This window comes from Echiichthys vipera (assembly GCF_963691815.1).
Source record: "Echiichthys vipera genome assembly, chromosome: 16".
Classification (NCBI taxonomy): domain Eukaryota; kingdom Metazoa; phylum Chordata; class Actinopteri; order Perciformes; family Trachinidae; genus Echiichthys; species Echiichthys vipera.
The window spans coordinates 24,543,152-24,569,391 of NC_139841.1; the positions used below are offsets into that span (position 1 = coordinate 24,543,152).

At 42.0% G+C, this 26,240-nt stretch overlaps 2 protein-coding genes across 2 annotated transcripts; one reads left to right on the forward strand and one right to left on the reverse strand.

Moving 5' to 3' along the window:
• Positions 1-4,405: 4,405 nt before the first annotated feature.
• On the reverse strand, positions 4,406-14,254 carry LOC310958733 (KN motif and ankyrin repeat domain-containing protein 1-like). The gene is made up of 10 exons (XM_083929812.1): positions 11,803-14,254; positions 11,231-11,383; positions 10,585-10,693; positions 10,309-10,485; positions 10,100-10,187; positions 9,252-9,471; positions 7,762-7,904; positions 6,500-6,700; positions 6,168-6,266; positions 4,406-6,075 (listed from the first exon to the last, which is right to left on the reverse strand). The coding sequence occupies exons 1-10, from the start codon at positions 14,126-14,128 to the stop codon at positions 6,013-6,015; spliced, it is 3,579 nt and encodes a 1,192-aa protein (XP_083785938.1). The 5' UTR covers positions 14,129-14,254; the 3' UTR covers positions 4,406-6,012.
• Positions 14,255-21,539: 7,285 nt separating this feature from the next.
• fbp1b (fructose-1,6-bisphosphatase 1b) lies at positions 21,540-24,268 on the forward strand (the record flags this gene model as incomplete). Its single annotated transcript, XM_083930426.1, has 7 exons — positions 21,540-21,709; positions 22,633-22,795; positions 22,918-23,010; positions 23,307-23,447; positions 23,548-23,685; positions 23,812-23,931; positions 24,080-24,268. 7 exons carry the CDS (start codon positions 21,540-21,542, stop codon positions 24,266-24,268), a joined length of 1,014 nt encoding a protein of 337 aa, XP_083786552.1.
• Between the last annotated feature and the right edge of the window lie 1,972 nt (positions 24,269-26,240).

Below are 26,240 nucleotides of genomic sequence, written 5' to 3' on the forward strand. Positions count from 1 at the left end.
TCAGCTCAACTCGCCTCGACTCTCCTCGCCTTTTTTGCCTTTCCATTACCAAAACTCGGTACCTGGTACTATTTTTGGTATCACCTCTGTTGAGGTTCCAAGCGAGCTGAGCCGATACTAAAGGGGCGAGGTCAACAGACTTCCGGCCACTGAGAAAACCACGTCCCAGCAGTTTCGTGCAGCCATGCTATGAGGACCCTGCACATGTTGCTGAATCCTGATTGGTGCACAGAAATATGCAACATAAGTCCAATCCAACTATGCCCCGCCCACCTCAAACCAGCGGGAGGAGTAATGACAAAAACATAAACACACAAATCTCTCATGTGAAATAACCAAAACTGTTTCCGCCTCAGCAGTAGGTAGCGTGTTCACATCATATACGGTGTTTTCACGGCTACATCAACATCTTTGACTACATCCATTTGTAACTTACTGTACATTTTTGGAGGTTTTACGGCACGGTTACAGTACATGCAAATGTAATGGAAGAGAAAGTCTATGAATCATTTTTGCAGTTTCAGCTCAAGGATATGGCTTATTTAAAAAAAGATGCGATAAAAACTTTTGATTGGTTGGATTCCCTCCAGTCGCTGTGATAAACATTTTATTACTAGACCATCCTGCATTTTATGATGTAAGATGAAGCCCAACTGAACTCACATTTAGTCATCCCTTTTTTGCAGTCAAAAACAACGTCAAGGTCATTTTTTGTCCAAGCTATTGTTAAAAGTTTTTATTATTAGAAGGAAGCATGAAAAGGTACGGGGGTAATATTATAAAACATCCCTTTTACTTTTAGCTACCGGAGGGTTGTGTCAGCGTGTGATCGGCAGCAGCTGGGCAGGCTGAGCCCCAGCAGGGGAAGAGAGACAAATGGTACTTTTCAACTGCTTGACTCACTCTTTTTTTGGTTTTCCATTAGCAAAAGTTGTGGCTAGTACCGGGTACATTTCTAGTACTACCTTGGTCGAGGTTCCAAGCGATCTGAGCCGTTACTAAAGTGAAGTCAAGCATGTGTTGAGATATTCAATTCATGTCTGTGCAGTTTTAATTTACTGCTGAGGAAAACCCAACAGTTCCTGATTTAGGCGACACGGTGGTTTGGTGGTCAGCACTGTCACCGCACAACAAGAGGGTTCCTGGTTTGAATCCCACCTTCTGTGTGGAGTTTGCATGTTCTCCCTGTGTCTGCGTGGGGCCACAATCAAAGACGTGCAGGTGTTCGGTTCATTGATGACTCTAAAATTGCCCGTAGGTGTGAATGGTTGTCTGTCTCTGTTCGTCTCTATGTGCCCTGTGATAGACTGGCGTCCTGTCCAGGGATCGGCTCCAGCCCCCCCGCGACCCCGACAGGGACAAGCGGTTGAAGATGAATGAATGATATTAAAAGCTTTTAAATAACAAAATAACGGGGTCTTTCGTGTGAAGATCTGACAGGAAATTAAATGTTTATTTGTTATTTAACAGCCACTCCTAAAGCTCGCTGGCTTCTAAATGGCAACAGCAATCATTGTGACATAACAATAGGAATGTTTGTATATTCTACATATTCGGAAATTCAGGTACATTTGATGAAACTAAAAATAAGGTTGGGACCTAGAGGACCTCCTTGCTGACACTGCTACCTTTTCCCAACAGTGGCACATGGAGCTCCAGACAGCCGCTGATAAGAGCAGGAACACCTGAACGAACACACCACACTGCTCATGGTGTGATTTACATACATAACGCAAGATTCACTCTCAGTGGTTTATGTGACAGGAGAAATACTTTCACAGTACTGATGTTTAAAAATACAAAAACAGCCAAGAAAAGACAGAGCTACCAGAGCCGTGGACCCACAAAGCCACGCCACTGAAGACACACCTTCAAGCAGATAGCCACTGCAGTGGAAAAGCACCAAAAGTAAACTTAAATATGTGCTGTAGTTTACAATCCACTGGTATGCTGTTAGGGGTGATATTGGAAAGAAAGGACCTTCATCTGAAGGACTGAAGTCATATTTGCATGTAAGACGCTGTTTAGCGTGCTGCGGCTGACAAGATAATTAGCCGTCTAGCCTGCAAACTGACATTAGTAGTGCACTTTCATTTGCAGAGATAGGGGGAGTGAAATGCAAATTTCTCCCTTAAAAAGGAGAAGACACGGCATGTGATTCACAGGGCAGATGTATGATGTTGCAGACAAAATATGCAATTTATATAAGTTGGACTGCAATATACAGTAAGCTGTAACGGGATATGATAGGAGGGTACATTGTGTCTTGTGTTTACAGATTATAGAGGCACGTGTTGTGAAGCAGAGGAATAAGTCCACTATTTAACTGTAGACAGGGAGCACCACTCGCAGGCTTAAAGAGTAATAAGCCAGCAAATGAATCATTAGCCAGCAGATGTCAAAAACACGGAACATAATGTACCGAAAACACTGATACAACGGTCTGTTGATGGCGTTTTTCTTGGCTCAGTGTGCAGGGAGATTTCCCCTGCATGTCAGTTTCATAAGACGTGTATTATTGTTTTGAAAAAAGATGCCAGCTCTGTTATTTTCTCTTTACTGTGTTAAGGTGGAGTGAGAGTATGCCATTGTAAAATGACTGGTATATAAATAATGACTGAAGCTAACCCACACTAAATAGAGATATCATTTCAGTATTATGTTCCCATGAACCACTTGCACAAAACCGCTGATTGTTACCATGGCAACTGCAAATTTTGATGGTGGACCTTGTATATCATTGTATTTTATTGCAGTCGCTGAGAAATGACTCCAGAGTGCTCTCACTCACACACACGCACTCGGTGAGGGGACACGCGGCAACACGCTGCGAGGAGGAATGACATCGTTATTCCATAGGTCTATGCCATCTTTTCATGTGCAGGCACGTTCAAAACCTTTGCAAATAGGCAAAATATAAATCATGCAGAAAACAACAGATAAACACACTATGTCAAACCATGTTTACTTACATCATAAATATATGTATGGTTACATTGGAATAAATACAGAGGAAATCCACACTTGAGCACAATTGAGCTACGTCTCGTATGATTTCCTTTAATTTATACCCTATCACATATTCATTCCACATCAGCTGTCTTATGTAAAATTAAACATAGCGATAGTCACGCGTGTTGAAGCAGAATTTAATTGTGCAACCTCTTTTCTTGTCCTATGGAATATTCATTCAAACTGCCTGAACTGAACTGCACCAGAGCTCAGGTTACTGTGAATGTTTGATAAGTTCTTAATAGCTTATTCAAAGCGGAAATCCAGTTTTAATTGGCAGTGGTACGAGCATGGATTGAGTCAACGTACTGTTATCAGGCTGGGAATTGCACTGCCAGGTCACAGTAGCCAACTTACAATGAGTGTGTTCTTTATATGTGAAAAGATGTTTAACATTTATAGCATCTTGCTGCCCTGTCCGCATGAAATAGTCAATAAAAGCCTAGAAATAAAATAACGTGTGGACAGGATGGACACAGAGGACAATGATACTTAACACAAAAGTAGCTCGGTCCATAGGTGACTTGGCTGGGAACAGGAGGGTTGCTGGTGCGAGTCCCTGTGTGGACCATGAATGGAGCGTGGACTGGTGGCTGGAGAGCTGCTAGTTCATCTCCTGGGCAGTGCTGAGGTGCTGTTAAGCAAGTCACCATTCCCCCAACTGCTCGAGGCGCCGGTCACTGGCAGCCCCTTCGCTCTAACATCTCTCCATTAGTTGCATGTATATAGGTCCTGTCTGTGCATGTGTGTGTATTTCGGGCCTGTGTGTGTGTAAAAATGAAAAAGTAGAGTGAAAATTGAATTTCTCCATTGCTGGACGAATAAAGGAATTCTTCTTCTTTCCAAAAGGATAATAAATAAACTAACTTAATACTAATAGGAGATGAGTAGTTTGCGTGTGAGGACTAGGGAGCTATGTGTCAGGCGATGAATCAAACTAATGTGTGCCAGACTGGAAATAGAGGGAGGAGGTGTTGATGACCCACTGAAGATCCAATAGGCTTTTTTCCCCCTAACTGGTTGATTCAAATGTGAGAAAACATTCATCCAAGACGCCCACTGAAACCTGCTGAAACCAGTTGAATATTGAATGAAAACCAAAAAGGCTCCATACAAAGCTCTTACACACTTTATCCTCCTCCTCATCATCAGAGTCTCTGTGTACCTGTTTCATCAGCCAACAGCAGAAAAGGTAAATGGACCGGAGAAAACTATTCTAAGTTAACCTGAACAACTCGTTAATTCACTTCCTGTGTGAATCACACAATAATTACTGTATTTGTGGCATTTAAAGTCAACAGTCAACTATTAAAGATTGTTTTAAATTCAGTTCATGTCTAACAGTCATGACGACAGGAGAGTGTTGCAGTTAACGATAAGAAGTGACTTTATTCACAGATGAGAGAACATTGGGTATCCCAGCCTTCATCAGTGTCAGAGCTATCCATTATAATGTAGACACCGCTCAAAGGAGTCATTTTGGGAACTACACATGTTTGCTTTCTTGCCAAGAGTTAGATGAGAAGATGAGATTGATATCAGCAGCTGATTAGCTTAGCATGAAGACTGGAAACGGGCAAACAACGAGTCTGGCTCTGTCCACAGTTAGGGAACCTGAATCCTGCTTGAGTCCTGTTTGTCCCGAAAATCAGACTGAACCAGAGTTTTGATGGTTACAGCCTAAAAAAACAACATACTGAAAAAAAATGTTTTGGTGCTGCCCACAGACGGGCACGCTTATGTCAGTAGCCCACATGAAATAGGGTGTTTTTAAGGCGTGTACAGTAGTGCCGCAAATTGATAGGTATAGTGAGGATGCATTGCAATGACCTTGTTAAATTAAAACATTTACATAACAGTTGGCTTCATGTTCATCAACAAAGATGTGACCACGCCCACTTCCAACTCCCCCTGTTCCAATTTTCACCAATTCTCATCTGGTCACCCTCGTCCAAAGGAAAGAAGAAATCCACTTAGGTACTAAAAACCAAGCTGGCTTCACGGTTAAACAGACCTATATGACAATGGTATGAATCACCTTCACCTTAGCAAGAAAGTAAAGCCATATATTTTCCAAAATGTTGGAATCTTCCTTTACAGTAGCTCAATCAACAACACCTCGTCCCATCCACCTCCGATCATTTTCTTTAGTGAAGCAGTACAGACAGCGCAAACGTATCAACTCATAAATACAAATACACTTTTTTCAACATAAGGATAAAAATGATGGATGTACAAAGTTAACCTAGTTTAAGATTTTAGTAACTGACAAAATCACAGTGGTGTAGTGGTTAGCACTGTCGCCTCACAGCGAGAAGGGAGTTTGCATGTTCTTCCCGTGTCTGCGTGGGTTTTCTCCGGTTTCCTCCCACAGTCCAAAGACGTGCACGTGTTTGGTTCATTGATGACTCTAAAATCACCCGTAGGTGTGAATGGTTGTCTGTCTCTGTTCGTCTCTATGTGTCCTGCGATAGACTGGCGTCCTGTCCAGGGTGTACCCCGCCTCAAGCCCAATGTCAGCGTCAGGGATCGGCTCCAGCCCCCCCGCGACCCCGACAGGGACAAGCGGTTGAAGATGAATGAATGATGAAATCAACATTTAACTTATTTTTCCTCTATTTGTAGCTATTTAGTTATTTCTTTTGCTTTTTCTATTTATAAAAACAGAATCAAAGGAGTGATTGTATACAACAGAAGTCAGCAGGATACATTAACTCTCATTAACATAGAATAATAATATATAATAATATACTCTGTCATGCATACAGTATGTGTTGAGCTATAATATACAGATACAGACTATAAATGTTAAGCAAATGCCACACTAGAATAATGAGCATTCATTTAATGGTGAAAACAACGCTCTCACTAACTTGGTCTTTAACTATAAGTTTGAAACTGACCCTGTTAAAATCCCCCCATACGTTGTGGGAGCTTTGATACTGGGTCACCTCACGAAGAAGAATCGAGAAGAATCCCTTTATCCTTTGTGGCATCACCTCATTCAAAGATATTTCTGCCACCGGAGGAGGAGAGAGACCTGCCGCTGTGGCGAGCGGCTGCCTGTTGAGACACAAACACAAGAAAACTGTTTTTTCGAAAAACTACCTTCGTATGTAATTAGTTTCAACGTTAGTGTGAAAAAGTCGACCAACCCCTGTCGGTCCTTTGGAGAAGTTGGCATGTGCATAAAGGAGCACTGCGATGTCATTGTGTCCTGCCTCCAGAGCAATGGACAGGGCTGTGCTTTCATCCTGTAAACACACAAACTCAAATGCATTATGAGAGGTTTATGCTGCTTATTGAACATCTACAGACGGAAAAAGCACACTGTATATATTTAATTACATACAACTTCTATTCCTTGTTTTTCTGACATATTCAATGGTTCACTCTCTGCCTTTGTGAGACGTTGGAGCGCTTCAGCCTCACAGCTAGAAGCCACATTTACAGAAGCAGCACGCAGTGGCAGTAATGACTCACATACACTATCAGTCAGGGTGGCGTCACAGTCCGGCTGTGCCAGCAGAAGTTTCACAATGTCGGCGTGGCCGTGCTCACTCGAACACATGAGCGCCGTGGAACCCTCGTCATCCTGGAGATTCACCAGGGCCCCCTGTGCCAGGAGTGCCTGCACCATGTCCATCCTGCCATGGCTCACAGCCAGCATCAGAGCCGTCTGACCAGCCTGGATGGCAGATGGCAGAGTCAAGTACAGAAAATAATGTTAATGGTGTCAAATCTTAAACACTGCAAATACACAATCAAAGAGATCAAACAGATAACACTTTTTCTATTCTATTTCTATGTAATTTGGTGCTAATTAGGGCGGCTCTGGCTTAGTGGGAGAGTGGGTCGTCCTCCATTCGAGAGATTGGCAGTTCGATCCCTAGCTCCCCCGGTCCACATGTCGAAGTGTCCTTGGGCAAGACACTGAACCCCGAACGGCTCCCCGTGCTGCGCATGGGTGTGTAAATGTGGTGTGAATGATTAGATTAGATGGTATGTAGATGTCCACTGCCATCAGTGTGAATGTCTGTGTGAATGGGTGAATGTGACAAGTAGTGTGAAAGCGCCTTGAGTAGTCAGAAGACTAGAAAGGCGCTATAGAAGTACAAGTCCATTTACCATTTAATTATATGTAAAATAGAGACAGTGTTTAATTGTATTTATATTTGTGTAGGCAATTTCAAGTAGTTGTGGTTGTATTGTTGTCGATGGTTTAGTATATTTACATGATTTTACTGTTGTCTGTCTGTTTCTATATAAAGTCCCTTTTAAGTGCCTTGTAAAGGGGTGTCAAATATATGAACAGGTGGCCAGAACCGAACTGCCAAAGGGTCCGATCAGGCCCACTGGACGACTTTGCAAAGTGTGAAAGTTGCAGAAAAGTAATTCATTCCATATTTTAAATAAAATGCACTGCAAAAGCATCAAAGCCAAACTCTGAGGGTGAGTTTGTGAAGGTTTTGCTGAAAGCAGCCGAAATCGTGTACCCCGACAATCAACAGGCACCGGCCAACACCAGCCTGATGAAAAACTCTGTGGCAGATGGGCTTTTGGATCTCGCTTGAGTGGTTTGACTGGTCTGGCTCACTTGAGATCAAATTGAGTTTGACACCCTTGAATAATATAGTAAAGAATCAACAACAAGCTGTGTTGAGTAGCACCCACGGCGGCATATGGAGACAATTCAGAGAAACAGCAGACAACATCACACCTACTACCATTACGTGATAACAGACTGACCTGGCTGGCCTTGGCATTAACGTCTCCTTTTGTGAAGAGTCGCTCCACAACTCTCATGTCCTCTGGACTTTCCACGGCTGCGAGTGCAGCCAGCATGATGGGCGTGTAACCTGCTTTGTTCTGCTGATTGACGTTACACACCTCTGTAGTGATGGTGGTCAGTTGGGTGGAAGTGGAAAACACAAAGGAGAAAAAAGCAGAACGAAGTAAGGAAGAGAGAGGTTCATATCTTCATTTATTTATTGCTGACTTTAAGTTTCATATGGAAATATCTGCACAGAAAATGTTCAAATACCAAAATGTCATAGTGTAGATCCACAGACATGGAGAAATGATTGCACTCTCAAAAGCTATGCTTTAATTGTACAGCAGCTCTGATACAAACCCATTTAAGCCCAAGTGTCCTCAGATAACTGTGGCTTTATTGCTGCTGTGCAATTAAAAGTAAAACTGTGAGTGCTTAAACCCGACATAGGTTATATTCTAGCTTGACTCAATACAATAAGAATGAGCATCCTGTGAAGCATCAAACTATCACTTGCTCTTTGTAATGCGGTTTAATTATTGTAATTATTGTCTAATTCTCAGCGTACATGGACGTTTTGGATGTAGTTGCCTTTAGGACCAGGTCATATGTGACCAAAGTCTGGATTCTTCTAGCAACACATTTAAAAGCGTCAGTCATGCCATCCCCATCGGGAACATTGCAGACATAACTTTGTTGATACATTTCTGTGATACAGTGGCGTAGGATACTTTTGTGCTGATTATTCCACCCGGCCTTGAACCAGACAGAGGTTGGCTCAATCTCCTCTGAAAGCAGTAGAAAAGCTTTTAGATTAAAAAAATATATATAAATAAATTAGATATCCTCCATTAGGACACTTCTTCTTTACCTAGGTTGCCTGTTCAAGTGATATTGATTAAAGTCTCTGAATAGCCGGGCCCTGACTTATATTTCTAAACATTTGATCCCTTTAAGACCTGTACACAGCTGCATACAAGGGTGGAACATACAGTATTATGGTTTTAAAAGTGGATTTCTAAAGTACATCATTTCTAATGTTGACATCACCAGTTATACCAGCTGGGCTAAAGGTTAGTGGATACAGGCACTTCAGGAGTACAGAACTTTTGAGGATAAATAACATATTTTAACAACTACTTTGTGTGCAGTGTAATTATTGTTTTATCATAACAGCTCTGACAATAACAAAAAAAACATTTTGGGTTGGTTAGGCAGCAGCATTAAGATGTATGTGACAAAAAGTGCCCTTTTTTAAGTCAATGTTGTGGAAATAACAGGGCATTTAATTTTAATTTTTGGGTACAAGAGGACCACAAATGGTCCACAAAGTATCTTTCTCCATCCCTCAATGTTGCCCCCTAGTGGCTGATGGGGAGCATGGTAATGTCTGAATCAGAGCCCGAAGCCAGAATGTTGTTAGAAAACATAGTGACCTCTAGTTTCCCTGTGAGTATTACTGTACCTGCATCCAGCAATTTCTTGACAATGCCGAAGTTGGAGTGAGAAACACTGTAGTGCAGAGCCGTGTTTCCATTGCCGTCAGCCATATTAACAACATGCTGCAATACTGAAGGTGAAATGACTCGTAGTGTAGACAGGTAATCCCCCATTGTGTCGGCAGCAACGGACTTGTGGTTGACCACAGAGAACCACTCTTCCTGGAGGGCTTGAAAACAGTCATGCTGCAGGGGACAAAAGACTGTAGTGGGTTTGTAAGCATCCATAAATGCCTCGCAAGTTGTTCATAATGCAGTGTGCAATTTCCACTTTGAATAGAAAGGAGCATGTCATTACAAAGAGTACAACACAATAACAACTCATTGTTCAAATGTTGAAAACATATCATAAAAGGACAAGTCTTAGGAATCTGTCTTTATGTTATCCATGACAGATGTGTGGCATGTTGAGTTTTGTTTGTCTGTATCATCACAGCCATTGTTTAGTAGTCTTATTATGAAATATGTCTTCATTTTCTTTTTCCAATACAATTCTCTTGAACGCCCCATCTTTATATTTGTTTACCAAATTACTGTGAAAGAGAGGAGTCTCTTTCACTCACAAATATCATTGTTTTCAAGTTCAAGACGAAATGCAAAGACAGAAGATTACAGAGCTGACACATTCCTGCGCTTCTCCTATCTGATGCCAAAAGCCATTTCAAACCAAATGGCATACTTGAATACACACTGCCTCAGCATCTCTCCACACCCATCCAGTGACATACCATTACATTTGCACACACACGCACACGCGCAGACGCGCACACACGCAGAGGTTCTCAAAGGCTATAGTGAACAGAAGAAGACATACCAATTCCCTGCTGGATGAAGCTGTGGCGTCACTCAGGTGCATCTTTAAGGTTTGACAAGCATGAAACATCTTTTCACTTAACTTACACCTGAAAGGAAAAAATGCTTAAGGTTACAAGGTTGCACTCTCAAAAGTTTGACTTGCTTGGTAAAATATCAAGATGTTTTTAATTCAGTAATCTAAAAAAACAACCTTCTGGACTACATTACCTTTGTGTCTTTGATTTGTCAGACCCCTTTGACCACTTGTTAGAGCCACCTTTGCCCTTTCTTCCTTGAGTTCCCTCTTGTGAAGCTTCCTTTGATTTCTTGTTTCCTCCTCTTTCCACCTCCTCAGAGTTTACCTTCTCACTTGCAGACAGCTCGTACGATGACATAGGGTCCAATCTAAGGACGAAACACAGGATTTAGTGCACTGAAAATATGTTTAGATACTAAATTCTCAAGTCTCGCTGTAAAATACTAGGGTAGACATGAGAGGATTACCCTGCGGTCGCCCTCATGAACTTCATGCTCTTCCTGTTGCTGCTACAGCCTTGGCCACCATTTTGTTTCTTCATTACAGGCCGGAGCACACCCGCATTAGTTGACCTGTCTGGAGAAAACAATGCAGTACATGCATCTGAATCTTAACATGCACCACATTTAATTAATTAAGCATTGTGTCATCTGCAGTGAATTTAATTATACACATGTAAAGGAACAGAAATAACCCTGCCAAGATCAATCTGGGCAGGACTCTGTGAGGATATATTCATGATGCTTTATGTATTCTTACAAAGAAGGCCGCATTTAAAAAAAAAAAGTTTTCTCTGACACCAGCTCCTCCTACGAAGCCATTCAATTTTTAGACCCTCAGCCACAAACTGGTATGTGGTATGAGACGCCCTCCAAAACCAGATATCATTCCAAACATTACAAGTGTATCCCTCAGAAATTCCACTTGCCAAGCCAAAGGCAGCCACTTCCTCTAAACTTAACGCAGTTTAGAGTGGGCCTCAGGAGTGGTCTGAAAATGAAATATTTTTAAACTAGACTACATTCTCAAAGAGAGTATTCTTACCCATCTAAAGTTTACCGAATTTCTCATGAAGATATACTTCATAACACATTGACACATGCACATGTTTACCTTGCAGGGCTGAGGATGCTTGTTGTTCCAGCATCTGTATCATTCGTTTCACCTCTGAATCATTGCCATCCTGTTGGCAGATTTCTGGGTATGCTTTGTCAAACTTAGAAGAGTCAAATAAGAGCTGAGATGGGGACTGAAACTCTTGGCTGACTGCAACACGGAAAGCAGATCTTAGTGAAGCTTTTGAATAGTACCAGTATGACATTACAAACATTGCATGCAGTGCATTATAAATTAATAATCCAACATTAAAGGTACCTAAAGGAGTTTTTGACCAGTAGTGTCACTATTGAGCAATGTTTTGATCAGTGGGTTCCCATCTTGTTTGCAAGCTCGTGGTTAATATGATACACATTTATGGTCAGCATTCCAGTAAAGTAAAGGTTTAGCAAGCTATGTATATTGTGGACCTTTGTTTCATGTTATTTCATTGACCTGGTAGTGGTAAGATGCCAATAAATGAGGAGGATATACACACACTTTTTGGTGAGATACACTGTATGTAAATATGATATTTATAGTAAAACTCCACAGGGTACCTTTAACTTTAACTAAACCTACAGCATTACCTGGTGGCTGAGAATCCAAAGGATGGACATCAGTTCCTCTTTGTGTTGCAGCTCTGTTATTGCAGGTCAGCTCGGAGCTGGGCTTGCCTTGCCTGCTGCGCTGCTGGACAAACCCTTCTCTCTGCTGAGTGTGGTCCTCTGTGAGCAAGTCCCCGTGCTCCCTGAGTAGCCACTGCATCTTCTCTATGTAATGGTTCAGCTCGGGGTCCCACTGGGACTGAGAAGATTGCTGGGTCATCTGGCCAGGTGTGTTGGATGAAACTGACAAATCCTGTATCCTCCCCTCCCCCACACCAATGCTCCTCGTCTTGATGGGGTCAGGTAGGTGGGAGGGTCCAGAGGCCATATTTCGTGTTTTCAGTCCAACCAGGAAATTCTCATTAATGTTTGTGAATCCAACACCAGCGTCTCGGGTTACCTTGGAGACTGTCCCTGGTGTTTGTTTTAAGGCACTTCCTGGCTGATTTACAGTTCCTACACCAATCGTGCAGGTCTCCGGGGTGCATTTGACTCTGCTGCCTACTGACACTGTCCTAGTAAGAGTCTGAGTGGTGTTGGTGTGCTTGTATTGGGTACTTAGGACCGTATTAGTGCTGGAGTCTGTGCTGAAGGCATGTCTGGTGTTGGTAAAGCGAGACACTGAGCTAGATACGGTATTGGTACGCTGCGAAGCTGTCTGGGGTGATGCCATGATTCCCATATCCACTCCTCTGACTTGATCTGTGGCAACACCTCGAGAAACCATTTCCTTTGCCTCGCAGATGATCACATTCACAGAACAATCCCCACAACCCACTGAATGATACTTAATCTTTTTTTTCTTAGACCCAAGATTCTCCACTGGTACGTCTGTGTTGGTTTCTGCATCACATAACTTTATATCCATCCCAACTCCTTGTGTGTTCATAAAAACTTGGATCCCCACACCCTTTTCCATGGTCTCCACTCGCTCCCTGACCTCCCATTGGCTCATGGGTACATCTGGTCCTGTGCAAACATTCTTCAGCTCAGGCCTCAAACAAGATACCCCCACAGTCTTCACCTCTATTGCTTCCCCTGTGCTGGCATCTTGAAGCTCAGTGTGATTACCCACTCCCTTGCTTGTGGTGTGAGGCCTTGCCTCAGTGCCTGTGCTCACCGTGGATGGTCTAGCAAAGGAGGATTTATCAGCTCGGTTCCTAACTCCTGCAGCCTGAAGCTCCAGTTTCAGACGGCTCATCTCTGTCTGGAGAGCTGATTCTTTCAACTCTGCTTCTAAGTGACAAATTCTCTCCTTCAAGGCACCAATTATTAGTTGTTGGGCATCAATCTCTGCGTCCCGTTCTGCGTAAATCCCAAGATTACTTTCGGACACTTCTGTTGCAATGGACCTCGTCTCAACCTCATCAGTGTACACATATTTGTTTTCTTTTGTAGGTTTAGACAAAGTGATTTCGTTATCAGTTCCAACTGCGACTGACTTGCTAGCCTTGTCACGCAGAAGGCTATGGCCTTGTCGATGCCATGCTTGCAAATGTTCTCCCTTGATGGTTCTTTCCAGTGCCTGCATCTCTTCAGTCAGTTGCCGGAACTCCCTGAGGTCTGTGAACTCAGTCACTATGCCCTCAAGTCCTTCCTTGGTATTCACCTTGTTGTCAATATCAGACTTTTCCTTGCTATATGCTCTCTTCCAGATCACATCATTTATGTCCTCATTTTCATTATGGTTTTTAAGCTGAGAGACCAGTTGCCTTTTTTCCTCCTGAAGGACTGAGATTTTTACCTGGAGGATAGGGATAGTTGTCACCTGCTCCTCCAGCTCTTTCAGCCTCTGCAAAGCTACCACCATCTGGTCACGCACATGCTGCAGGTGAATAGGGCCAAGACCTGTAACTGGGGTGGTTCTACCAGAGCTCTGTGGGCTCTGTCTAAGGCATCCTGTGCTGCCTCTACTGCCCAGGGATGAGCTAAGGTGGACATGCATATCACCTCCTGTGCCAGTAGGCTGGTTCCCATTGTTGTTCTGATTGAATGCTCTCAGGCCAGTGAAGGGGGAGAGCGATCCATGGGAGCTTACTCCTCCAAAGCTGGCCAGCCGACGACGGGGATGGGGCTGAGGTGGAGGCTGGCTTGTCACATCCTGATCCAAGTGTTTGAGGGTCTCTATTAAGGTCTTTTCAATCACTGGACTTTGTCTTTGTAATGCCAGAGATCTTGCAGCAGGCTGAGGCTTTGACTCATTAAGTTTCTGAGAGGTTACTGGTGCTTCATTCCTGGAGGGTTTGTTATCCATTGAGAAACCATGTGGTGGAGGAAGAGGAGGTCGACCCCTGGTTGTAGAAGACATGCCCAGTAGTCTTGTATCATCACTGCTAGATGGGGTCAAAGATTCTGCAGAATGCCAATGGCTGGATGACACGCCACTCTGTGTTTTTTCCACATTATTGACGGCCACTCTGGGCCTCCTCTTAAGGCTTAGCCGCTTAATGGTGGCAATCTTTTGGTAGTTGTCCACACACTTGAGGTAGTCCACGTCCGACTGATTACTGTAGTTTGTCCCCAGGTAGCTAGGAACACACTCTTCAGTGCTCTGATCTGTTAGACCAAAAGTGGAATAACCATAGTTTATTACTGTTGCAAAAAAGTCCAAACCCAACTAACCTAACTGCAAGGGATAACACGTCTTTTAGAATTTTTTCTTCATTGTGAGTTTAAGTTTAAAACTAACTATAAAACTTGATATTCAATTTACACCAGCAAATCATTAATACTTAAGATAGAAATTGTTTTTAAATCTTATGACAAAAAAATATCACTGGCAAAACCACAATATGCTATGGAAAATACAATCTCAAAGGCTTCATACAGCTATATGCTATATACTTTCTGCTTTTAGTTTCCTTACCTCAGTATAAAACGCTCTATTCGGGTCTCAAGCCTTCCTTCTATCACTTCAAAATGTTTTTCACTATAAACTCTGAGCCCGTCCCATCAGAAGAGGAGGGACAGAGGAGGATTTACCAATTGTGTAGACACTGTTTTCAGGAGTCACTTCTCTCCAAATGGCACGTCTCTCTACATAGACTGAACCCACTCTATAATTACTATGCAACTCTCCCTGAAAAATGTCCGACCACGCTACTGGCAGGTTTTCTCAACCACAGACATCTTCGGAGTATTTCAGCTAGGGAACACAGAAAAACAGTACCAGAGATCTTTTTTATTTATCAAATATTTGACATGATGAAACTGTTATTCGTGAAACAGGTATAACTGTATTTAATTGAGAGGAATATGTGTTTAAGTTAATTAACAAATCCCGGTCTTTGCGAATTTAATGTAACCCCTATAAAGGCTGGACATATTTTGTGCATTACACATAACACACACATTATGAAATCCACATCAAGCAAAACAATTAGCATTTCAGTTATTTAGAAAGTTATAATAATAGTTACCTGACACATTTCTCAAGATGTAACTGCCTTGAGCCATCAATATATCCAGTTAGACCATTTAATAAGTCTGTAAATAGAAGACAAATGTAGCTAGGTAACAATACTACACTTTTTGATTAGTAGCTCTTACTGTAGGCTACATGTATTGTCCTACTGCATCTCTCTCTCTCTCTCTCTCTCTCTCTCTCTCTCTCTCTCTCTCTCTCTCTCTCTCTCTCTCTCTCTCTCTCTCTCTCTCTCTCTCTCTCTCTCTCTCTCTCTCTCTCTCTCTCTCTCTCTCTCTCTCTCTCTCTCTCTCTCTCTCTCTCTCTCTCTCTCTCTCTCTCTCTCTCTCTCTCTCTCTCTCTCTCTCTCTCTTTCCCCATGCCAGGTCCAGCAGTCAATAACAGCTAACCTTACTGCTTACATAAAGGAAATGCAATACCAGGCCGTGACATATTACAGTTAATTCTGCAAAAAGTACAGTGAGCAAAAGGCTGAGCGTCAGTGACTCACTGCATTACAACGCTGTATCACTTTCGTATCAGTAAGCACCTTCTGTTTTCAGTACAAAGAGGTTTTAAGGAGAGCAAAAAATGAGTTTGAGCTTTAGTTCTGTCAGGGCCTTGTACATTTTCTCCCTTCAGAGAGAGTCGTTTCATTTGCAAGTCAAGTGAATAGTCGAGAAGTGTTTTATGGAGGCTATATAATAAGATTATATGAGATCGATAGGCAGAAATGAGGTTGCTCCAGCAGAAAACGCATCAGGACTCAACAGAGAAGAGAACATTTAATGTGCAAAAGAGGGAAAGTATAAGAAAAAAGCATGGGAATATAGTTAAAATGCCAAAGAATATAAAGAAATTGCAGAACTATGTAAACATGCACTGCTGCCAACATCAATATGGTTTCACTTGCAGCTGGTACACTCAGGTGTAACGGCCATTCTTCTTCACTGTACTAAATTAAAGGATTACTAACGTATGTAACATTTCATCATTCAAAAATCAAATCACATCAAAATTAGGCTGTCTCCATCAGGCTGACGTTTTCATCTGAAGCCTGAGACATCAAGCCTCAGGCAATAAATCCACTGAGTTTAGCAGGCTCTCTTTAGAGTCAGCCACAGTGACCGAAAGTGCTATTTCTGCTGCTACAGAGTGACTTGGGAAAACTCATTGCGGCGAAGTGGAGTAAAGTTTGCAGACAGAAGAAATGCTTTAAAAACAGGAATGAGAAATGAAGAGATAAAAGCAGGAATGGGTAGGGGAGGTGGTAAGGAACATACACAAAAAAAGTCAGATTTAAATATGTGGTTTGAGGTGTATATGCTTCAATGGGTTGCTTTGGTGACCATAACTACGATCACTATTTGTGACTCATAGTGACTTAGGGAGGCCTGACCTTACCCTACCATACCTGCTGCTATGAATGTACTGTATATGCTGCAGCTCTAAAAACCGCAATAAGAACATATACAACAAAATAAAACCATGGAAAGGAGTTTTCTTAGGGTCGATGTAAAGCTGAAGGCGTAGGTGATTTTGAATTTTCCTGTGTATGTGTGTGTATGTATGTTTGTATGTATGTATGTGTGTGTATTTGACATTGAAATGATTTTGAATTTTCCTGTGTATGTGTGTATGTATGTGTGTGTGTGTGTGTGTGTGTGTGTGTATTTGACATTGAAATGATTTTAACTGTAATAAAAACTTAAGTGTGCATCTCTCTTGTACAGTTTGGTGACGTCTATATTCCTTTTTATATATTGACTTTTATACTTTCTTTTGTTATGTGTGATATTGTAGTTTCATGTATGAATATAACAGGTGAAAATTATCATTTTACGGTGTGATCAAATTAAATGTATATTTCTTGTGTATGTATTGTTACATTTGAAATATCAATAAAAACATAAAGAAGGAGAGAGGTCAGTAAGAGGTCAAGGCGGTCAAAGCGACATTTCTCTGGGTTCAGTTGCCAGAATGGTTGGGTCTTGGACGGGTGTTGGACTGGTGTTTTCCGGTGTTGTGCCATGTTCAGCCCTCCTGCCATGAAATGCACCCCCTCGCATTATAGGTGATATTCTGGATCAGAAGGCTGTTGTTTCCACCTATAGGATTAGTTTATATACAGGTATATATATTGACAGGTAACCCAATTAAAAGCACACACTTTTGAAGCTATGAATTGCAAGAAAAACTGGGATTATATTTAGGAAACGCAAAGTAAAATACATTCAACTTGCTCAAAAGATCCATTTAAATCATTTTGTAATTATGGCTGCAGTTTATTTCCACAGAACATACAAAAAGGTGTTGTTTTGTGTTCGCTATTACCAAAGTTTGTGATTTTAAACTCTTTAAAATAGATTAAAGACTGTAAGTAACCAATGTTCTGACCATTGTGGGTCACCTGTATACACACATATATATATATACATATATATATACATATATATATATATATATATATATATATATATATATATATATATATATGTATATATATAAACTACCCCTATAGGTGGAAACAGCAGCCTTCTGATCCAGAATGTCCCCTATAATGTGAGGGGTGCATTTCACAGCAGGGGTGCTGAACACGGCACAACACCGGTTTGGTGGACGAGTCCAAACGTTTCCCCCCATTTTCTCTCCTTTGCAGGTGTTTTGGGAAGTCCTCATTATCAGTTAGTTTGACCCATTTACTCCTCACCTGTTGACACTCTCGGACCCTGCAGAAACAGGTGTGTATCCCCGAAATATGAGCTATTCTGTTCGTCTGAAAGTATGAAAATGTCTCAAAAAAAGGACCCAAATTTACTCTGGAGCACCCGAAACCATAGTTAACGAGGCTGGAGGCTGCTTAAGCCTGACGCCTTGTGGTCACACTGAGAGAAGAGAAACTGAACCTATGAGAAGATGCTGGTGCCAAACTCTTAACTCTTAAATGGTGAACACAAGGTTTAATTGTGTGTCTGTTAAAACTGAGCTCAGAGTCGGTGCGCGTTCACCTGCTAGCCTCCGTTAGCATTGTGACGGGGTGCTACTCACCTGTGCAGGACAACAGGTTGGTGTGAAGTTAAAGTAATGTCACGGAGTACCAGTTGGTAAAAGTCGAATAATATATAATGTAATTTTTTAGACCTACATGCCAAGGCGAGTGTACATTTTCTCCTCTTTGCTCCTTTATTTCACTTTTGACTGTGAAACGCCATTCCTGCACTCTGCAGCAGTGGGACATCTGCTGCGCATGCGCGGAGAGCTGTCACCACGCAGGGCAGGTGCCTGTGGGAGTCAGTCAGGTGATGAGTGGCCCTCAGTGAAATATTGATGATGGCTTTTCTGCTATTGAGTCGATAACACAACATAAAGACTACGTGTTTATTTGTCACTATTGTATCCCCCACAATCCAAAAGACATGCACGTGTGAGGTTAATTGCAGCCCAACTCAGTTTAGCTGGTGCTGTCTGGGAAGGAGGGTGACACGGTGTTGTGGTGGTTAGCACTGTTGCCTCACAGTGAGAGGGTTCCTGGTTTGAATCCCGGCTGGGGCCCTTCCGTGTGGAGTTTGCATGTTCTCCCTGTGTCTGCGTGGGTTTTCTCCTGGTTCTCCGGTCTCTGCCACAGTCCAGTTGTCGGTTCATTGATGACTCTAAATTGCCCTTACTATAAAAGTAAAATTGATTCTCTGTTCGTCTCTATGTGCCCTGTGATAGACTGGCGTCCTGTTTCAGGGTGTACCCCTCCTAACGCCTAATGTAAGCTGGGATCGGCTCCAGCCCCCCGCGACCCCGACAGGGACAAGCGGTTGAAGATGAATTAATGATTGAACTATTGTATCTGAGGCATACTATCTGCAGACTTCCAACCGAAAGAGGAGCTGTTTTTTTCACCAGTACTAGTCTAAATCTTCAATTATGTTAAAAAAACTATTTTATATCTTAAGGCAAGGCAAGGCAACTTTATTTGTATAGCACTTTTCATACACAAGGCAGACTCAAAGTGCTTCACCGCACAACGTGTCATGAATTAAAATGCATTACAGAAAGACAAAGAGAATAAAAACATAGACAATAATCAAAACAGTGCGGACGTTAGAAGTGCAAAGATTTAGCAGAAAGCCAAGGTGAACATAATTGTTTTCAGTCTAGTTTTAAAAGTGGTCAGAGTCGATGAAAGTCTCACATGTTCAGGGAGTTTATTCCAGCTGTTTGTTGCATAATGACTGAAAGATGCTTTCCCTTGATTTGAGTTTACTCTGCGAACCACTAACAGATTGGCCTCAGAGGATCTCAGTGATCTAGAAGGCTTATGTAGTGGGAAAACAAACAAACTCCAAGTGTATATATACAGTAAAACCTAATTAAACATTATATAAAATATCATTTAGAGTCACTTTACCCTTGTCTAAAGCCAAATCAAACTACTCTGCATGGATTTAATATAATTCCACTAATGTAATAAATGACAAATGGCAAAAAAGTCGGTTTAAGTGAAGAAGAAAGTGTCTGTTTTAATCTGCAGAGAACTATAAAACTAAAATTGATTCGGAGCACAGCGGTTACCAGCGGGAAACGGAAAGTTGAGTCAGTGCCCAGACTTCATTTAGATCCAACAGTTTATAAACTGCACAGCGACATCATGTGGATACAGTCGAGAAACACATTTATACTCAGTGCTACATTTGTTCTTTCAGGGTTTGAATGGGGTCACCAGGAAAAATAATAAATTTTTGGTGTATAACGTATGCCAATTAACAAAAAATGAATTATACATGATGTTGTTTTAAGTGTGTATGTGTGTGTTTAAAGCAAAATCAGCTGTGTACTTGTCGTAGCTCTCACATGGCGCTCTGCGTTTGCAACTACGTTATCATTAACCTGAAAAAGGCTTTGAATGGTGTGTGATTAACCATCATACATTACCTTACGGTGGTGCTGTTATCACGCCTGGCATCTCCTTAAGTTCAAGGTTCAACTGTAGCTGTGTGTTGTGAAACTGTTGTGTCCTAAGTTACGTGAACAGGGGTCGTGTTCTGTAACTTTTCCATGTTTGTGTCACATACAGAGACAGCCGTAAACTAATCACACACATGCAGAGACACACTGACGCAGAGACGACGTGCACCATCGCTTCCTCTGAATGTTGCCCTGCAAATACTGTTTACTCAGCACGTCTTATTAATGATGGTATATAAAATCAGGTAGACGAGGACAATGTGTCCAATGATCTGAACTTTACACTTCTTCAGGAACATGCAGGGAAGGAATGTTGAAGCACTTAAAGTAGTGTATCCAGAGAAATGCTGAGTTAGTCATATGTAGTAAAAGCTGTGCACCAGTTCTGTCTCAAAACAGTTTTATGATGGCGAGTAAGGGAAGTAATTCCAAGGGAAAATACGAGTGTTAATAACTGTATATAAGTAAATCTCATGTTGCTTACCACTTTTAAAACTCAACAAACTCCTTTTGTTCTATTTGAAAAGCATAAAGCATTTGTTGATGAACTGTAAGGGGACATGAATCAGGCTAGGTCAAATATAGTGCTGTGTTAACATTGTATTTTCAGTCTGCCACAAAATGTATCCCCTCTCTAAAATGCACATGAGATGTCCTACCGTCAAGAGTTTAATTCTGCACATTTTCTAAGCTCATGAGTTTTAATCTTGGTAAATATGGACAAGTTTATTCTTTCCTAGCTAAAGTTATAGAGGCATATATATATTCTTTCTGGCTGTATTTTCTGCATTTTTCAGTCTGCCACAAAATGTCTCCCCTCTCTAAAATGCACATGAGATGTCCTACCGTCAAGATTTAAATGTTTTTCTAAGCTCATAAGTTTTAATGTTGGTAAATATGGAGAAGTTTCTTCTTTCATAGCAAAAGTTATAGAGGCATATATATATTATTTATGGCTGTATTTTCTGCCACAAAATGTTGCCCCCCCCCTAAAATGCACAGATGATGTTGTCATAATGAAACAAGATCCAATTGTGTTGACACTAAGTGCTGTTTCAAGTGCAGATGGAAAACGACACCTAATCTGTGATCAAAGTGAGCAGGGATTAAATCAGGCTAAGGCCATTGTTGCTTTAAAACAAATCCCTATCTTTGAACTTTGCTCTTTTTAAACCCACAGTTAAAGAAATGACCAAACCGACTGCTAACTGTGAGAAAGGACACGTCTGATTGGTCGGAAGTCTCGCACACCCCCGTCCCTTCCCCTATCTCAGTCCTAGAGTCCACTTTTTTAACGCAGGGTCTGCGCTCACCTATTTCACTTGAGGCATCAGGTCCCAGTCCCACGCCTGACAGCAAAATGTCTGAAAAGGGAGCCTTTGATACCAACGTGCAGACCCTCACCAGGTTTGTCTTGGAGGAGGGCAGGAGGGCCCATGGAACGGGTGAGCTGACCAACCTGATCAACTCCATCTGCACCGCTGTCAAAGCCATTTCAACTGCTGTCAGGAAGGCTGGGATCGCTAATCTGTGAGTGGATTTTTATTTTTTTTGTATTCCATGGTGGGAATAATAGAAGGAAACATGCAAACATCTGAATATGAAGGTGACTATGAGACTCAGATTGTCATTGGACGGCCTAATGAGAAGGGGAAAGTACAGTTTGTGTCCTTTTTAGACATTTATAAATGAATAAAGGTTTCTATTTGTTTTCATTTGCTTTTATTTTAACATATACTTTTAGTACATTAGATTGTCTGTCTTAAATGGGTTTGAAACAGGAACTGATATTTGGGTTTAGTGTCAGCTTTAGTTACATGTAGTATGACATAAGAATCAATAAGCAGTTTAAACTTCGGCCCCAGCCAAAGGTAAACTCTGCACATGTAGCCCGTACGTTCCCCCAGGGCAGAGGTCAAGAAGATAATGGCCTTTTCAGACTTTTCTCACAGTAACAGAAATAATAACAAATGTATAGTGAAAAAACCCAAAACAATTAAAGAAGCGCTGATTGCAGTTAACAAGAAAACATTGATCAACTTTGATCACTTGGGCGGCAGTAGCTCAGTCCATAGGTGACTTCGCTGGGAACAGGAGGGTTGCTGGCTCGAGTCCCTGTGTGGACCATGAATGGAGTGTGGACTGGTGGCTGGAGAGGTGCCAGTTCATCTCCTGGGCACTGCCGAGGTGCTGTTGAGCAAGGCACCGAACCCCCAACCCCCAACTGCTCGGGGCGCCGGGCACTGGCAGCCCACTCGCTCTAACATCTCTCCATTAATTGCATGTATATAGGTCCTATCTGTGCATGTGTGTGTGTATTTCGGGCCTGTGTGTGTGTGTGTGACATGAAAAATTAATAATAGAGTGAAAATTGAATTTCCCCATTGCGGGACAAATGAAGGAATTCTTCTTCTTCTTCTTCCTCAACCTGCTCCTCTTTCCTCTCTTGAAAGATATGGCATTGCCGGAAGCACCAACGTGACAGGTGACCAGGTGAAGAAACTGGACATCCTGTCCAATGACCTGGTCATCAACATGATCAAGTCCTCCTTCACCTCCTGTGTGCTGGTGTCAGAGGAAGACGAGAGGGCCATTATTGTGGAACCAGAGAAGCAGGTACCTTTATCTGTGCACTATACACATGCATGTATGTGCAAATAAATGATGTTTCTTTATGTTATAGAGTTTTGCAGGATTTCTATGTGACATTGATATCCACTTGTTTTCTTAACTGACAGGGAAAATACATTGTGTGCTTCGACCCGCTGGACGGTTCGTCAAACATCGACTGTCTCGTCTCCATTGGAACAATTTTCGCCATCTACAAAAAGGTTAGCAACGATGATCCTGCACGCTGTTTCAAAACACGGAAGTTACTACAAGCCAGTTTTTTTGTACAGCATTCAAGTTAGAATATTTTATTATGTGTGTTCCTTCTTATGTTTTTTCAAAGGGGTGAGTGAGTGAAAGAAAACAGGCTAAATGTCTGCAATGTCCCCCAGTACTGTATCCGCGTGTCCTGTATCCATGCCAAAGAAAACTGCATTCTAACTGGCAGTGTCATTGATACTGCTGGTTTCCAAAGTGCCTCTCCCTGTCGTGATATTTGTCATGCATTGTTCCGTAGACCACAGATGATGAGCCATGTGAGCAAGATGCTCTGCAGCCCGGAAGAAACCTCGTGGCAGCTGGTTACGCTCTGTACGGCAGTGCCACTATGATGGTCCTGTCCACCGGTCAAGGAGTCAACTGCTTCATGCTTGACCCTGTAAGAACAAGGTCTTACTGTCATAGATGATTTTATTTCATGTATCTTCATTATGGTGTTCAGATATGTTTCTCAACATCTCCTTGGATTTCTCTCTCAGTCAATCGGTGAGTTCATCTTGGTGGATCGAGATGTGAAGATCAAGAAGAAGGGTAAAATCTACAGTTTGAACGAGGGATATGCGCAGCATTTTTACCCAGATGTGACCGAGTACCTACACAAGAAGAAATTCCCAGAGGTAACACAATGAGTGTACAGTCGCTTTGCAAAGGCCTAATGAGGAATTTGCTACAAGACATTTGGGATTCTGAATATGAGAGTGACATGTTGACTTAAATTCTGCATTACACTTTTCTGTCTAAAGGATGGTTCTGCTCCATATGGCAGTCGATATGTTGGGTCAATGGTAGCTGACGTTCACCGTACCTTGGTGTATGGAGGGATCTTTTTATACCCTGCTAATACCAAGAGTCCAAAGGGCAAGGTGAGCAGTGGAGTCTACACAAATGGACAAGAAAAGTTCTTCATTTTGTAATAATTCCACACATTATGATACAAATCCACACATTAGTTAATTGGCATGTACTCATGTTCTCATCAAGCCACTGCTTTCTCTGCTTCTTGCCTTGCAGCTGAGGCTGTTGTATGAATGCAACCCCATGGCCTTCATCATGGAGCAGGCAGGAGGCATGGCCACCACAGGATCCATGAATGTTCTGGACATCCAGCCCACCTCCATCCACGAGAGAGTTCCCGTGGTCCTGGGATCCCCCGATGACGTGCGAGAGTATATTTCCATCTGTCAGAAGCATAAGAAATGAGGTATACATCAACCTTATACAGGACTGTGTATTATAGCCACCAATTAGCAAACTGTCTGGGATAACAAATGATTTTCTGTTCACAGCACGATCAAGAAGCTCAATCAGGACATTCATTGTTAGGTGCTTTCTACTCGTGCCCTCAACTGCACTGATAAAGGAAGTGGGAACCTCACTGGGTATACGAGGTCTGCCTCACGCAAAAATTCCATCTCGCTGCTGTAAGTGTTGTTTGAAAAGACGTACCTTGTATTTTTTAAATAAAGGCAAATGAAAAGAGGCTCATGTTGTTCAGTGAGTTACGAAAAGTGCATGTATGGGTTGATGTCTATATCTCTATATAAGGACATGGGTAAAACAAAGAAAGGCCCTGCTGTATTTCAAACACTATGGAAGGAACTTTGGATGCAGTACAAATTTGGTTGTAGTTTTTTATTCCCATCCAAACAAAAAGTGTTATTTTTTGTTACCACCACACATTTACCACATTCAATCTCAGCCTCTGTCATTTTATTCACCATCACCTCAAATTGCTTTTGCTAGGAACACACTGATGTGTGACAGGATGTTACAACGCATTCACACCTGGAGGCTGCAAAGTTTCAATTAACAATTTGTTGTCATGTCAACAATTACAAGAGGCAGCAGCTGGTGATGAAAAGCTTGGATATCACACAAGTCTTAGCAAAATGAGTCTTTGGGCGCACTCACACTGTCCATCCGTACTGTGCCCCGTGCTTTAGGGTACTTGCCCCCCCTTCTTCCCCAGCAGCCTTGCGTGAATGCTTCTTGCCTGCCTATATGTCATCACGCCGTTTTTTGTCCGAACAGGCGCACATAAAATGACGTCAGAACCGCCGTAGGCCTCGTGCTCATGCTCGTACACGTGCGCACGCTCGTGCTCGTAAATGTGCAAACGTGCTTCACAAAAGCCCACCTCTCCCAAAAGGTCCATGGCCGGCAAGCGTGCTGCAGCTAGGCGCGGTGCGGTTGCACTCACACGGGTCAAACGAACTAGACTTTACCCTTAAAACCTGTTAGGGCACAGTACGGATGGACAGTGTGAGTGCGCCCTAAGATAGTTGAATTATAAGGCTAGAATATAAATAATGTAATATATCATTTGTGTAGACAGTATTTGCAATTAAATAAATTTAATGTGTTTGGGGATGACTTACAGATACAGTCTATCTGACAGTGGTATCACTCTTCTCATGTTGACGAGAGCGAATGAGCATTTGTCCCTAAATGTTCTACTGTTCCTTTAACCTGAGAGGACATCAACATAACAAACAACAAGTCTTTATCCATGTCCATTAACAATTTAATTTCTTTTAGACTGTTTCCTTGTCCTTGTTAGCCTCTGATGATGTCTGGCATCAGCAGCTCACCCCGATGGACTTTAGCTTTGCCACCTAACTAATGAGCCATAAAGACTCATTGAGAGTAACACAAAGATCCTACAGTATGCTAACCAATCGATTCGATCAATCAAGTTTATCTCAGAAAGCATCAGTAATTATGGACTCTACAACAACAATGTGTTTAAAGCAGCACACACAGTCTGTATTTTTCCTGACATTGTACTGTAAAAAGATTTCATGTCTGATATGAAACTAAATAAGCTCTTAATAGCGTTACAGTACAATAATAACACAGTTTTGTGGATGTCTGGCTGCTGATGTCACTTGGAAACTTGGCACTGAAGTGAAAAACCTCTCTCAGAACATAATGGGATTCTTATTGCCTTTTTTAAACTTATGTCTTGGCAATCTAAAGCCTCTTGAATATTGCATGTGAGTCATAGCGCAAGTCAAATTATATGAATTGATGGCAGATGTTTGATCACAGACAGAAGGCTCAGAGCTTTTGAAAGAACCTCATTGTGTGTGTGTATATATAGACAATACAGAATGTATGTAGCTGCAGCCTGCTGGATGGAATCAATATTCAGTCTGGTATTCACTAAAAA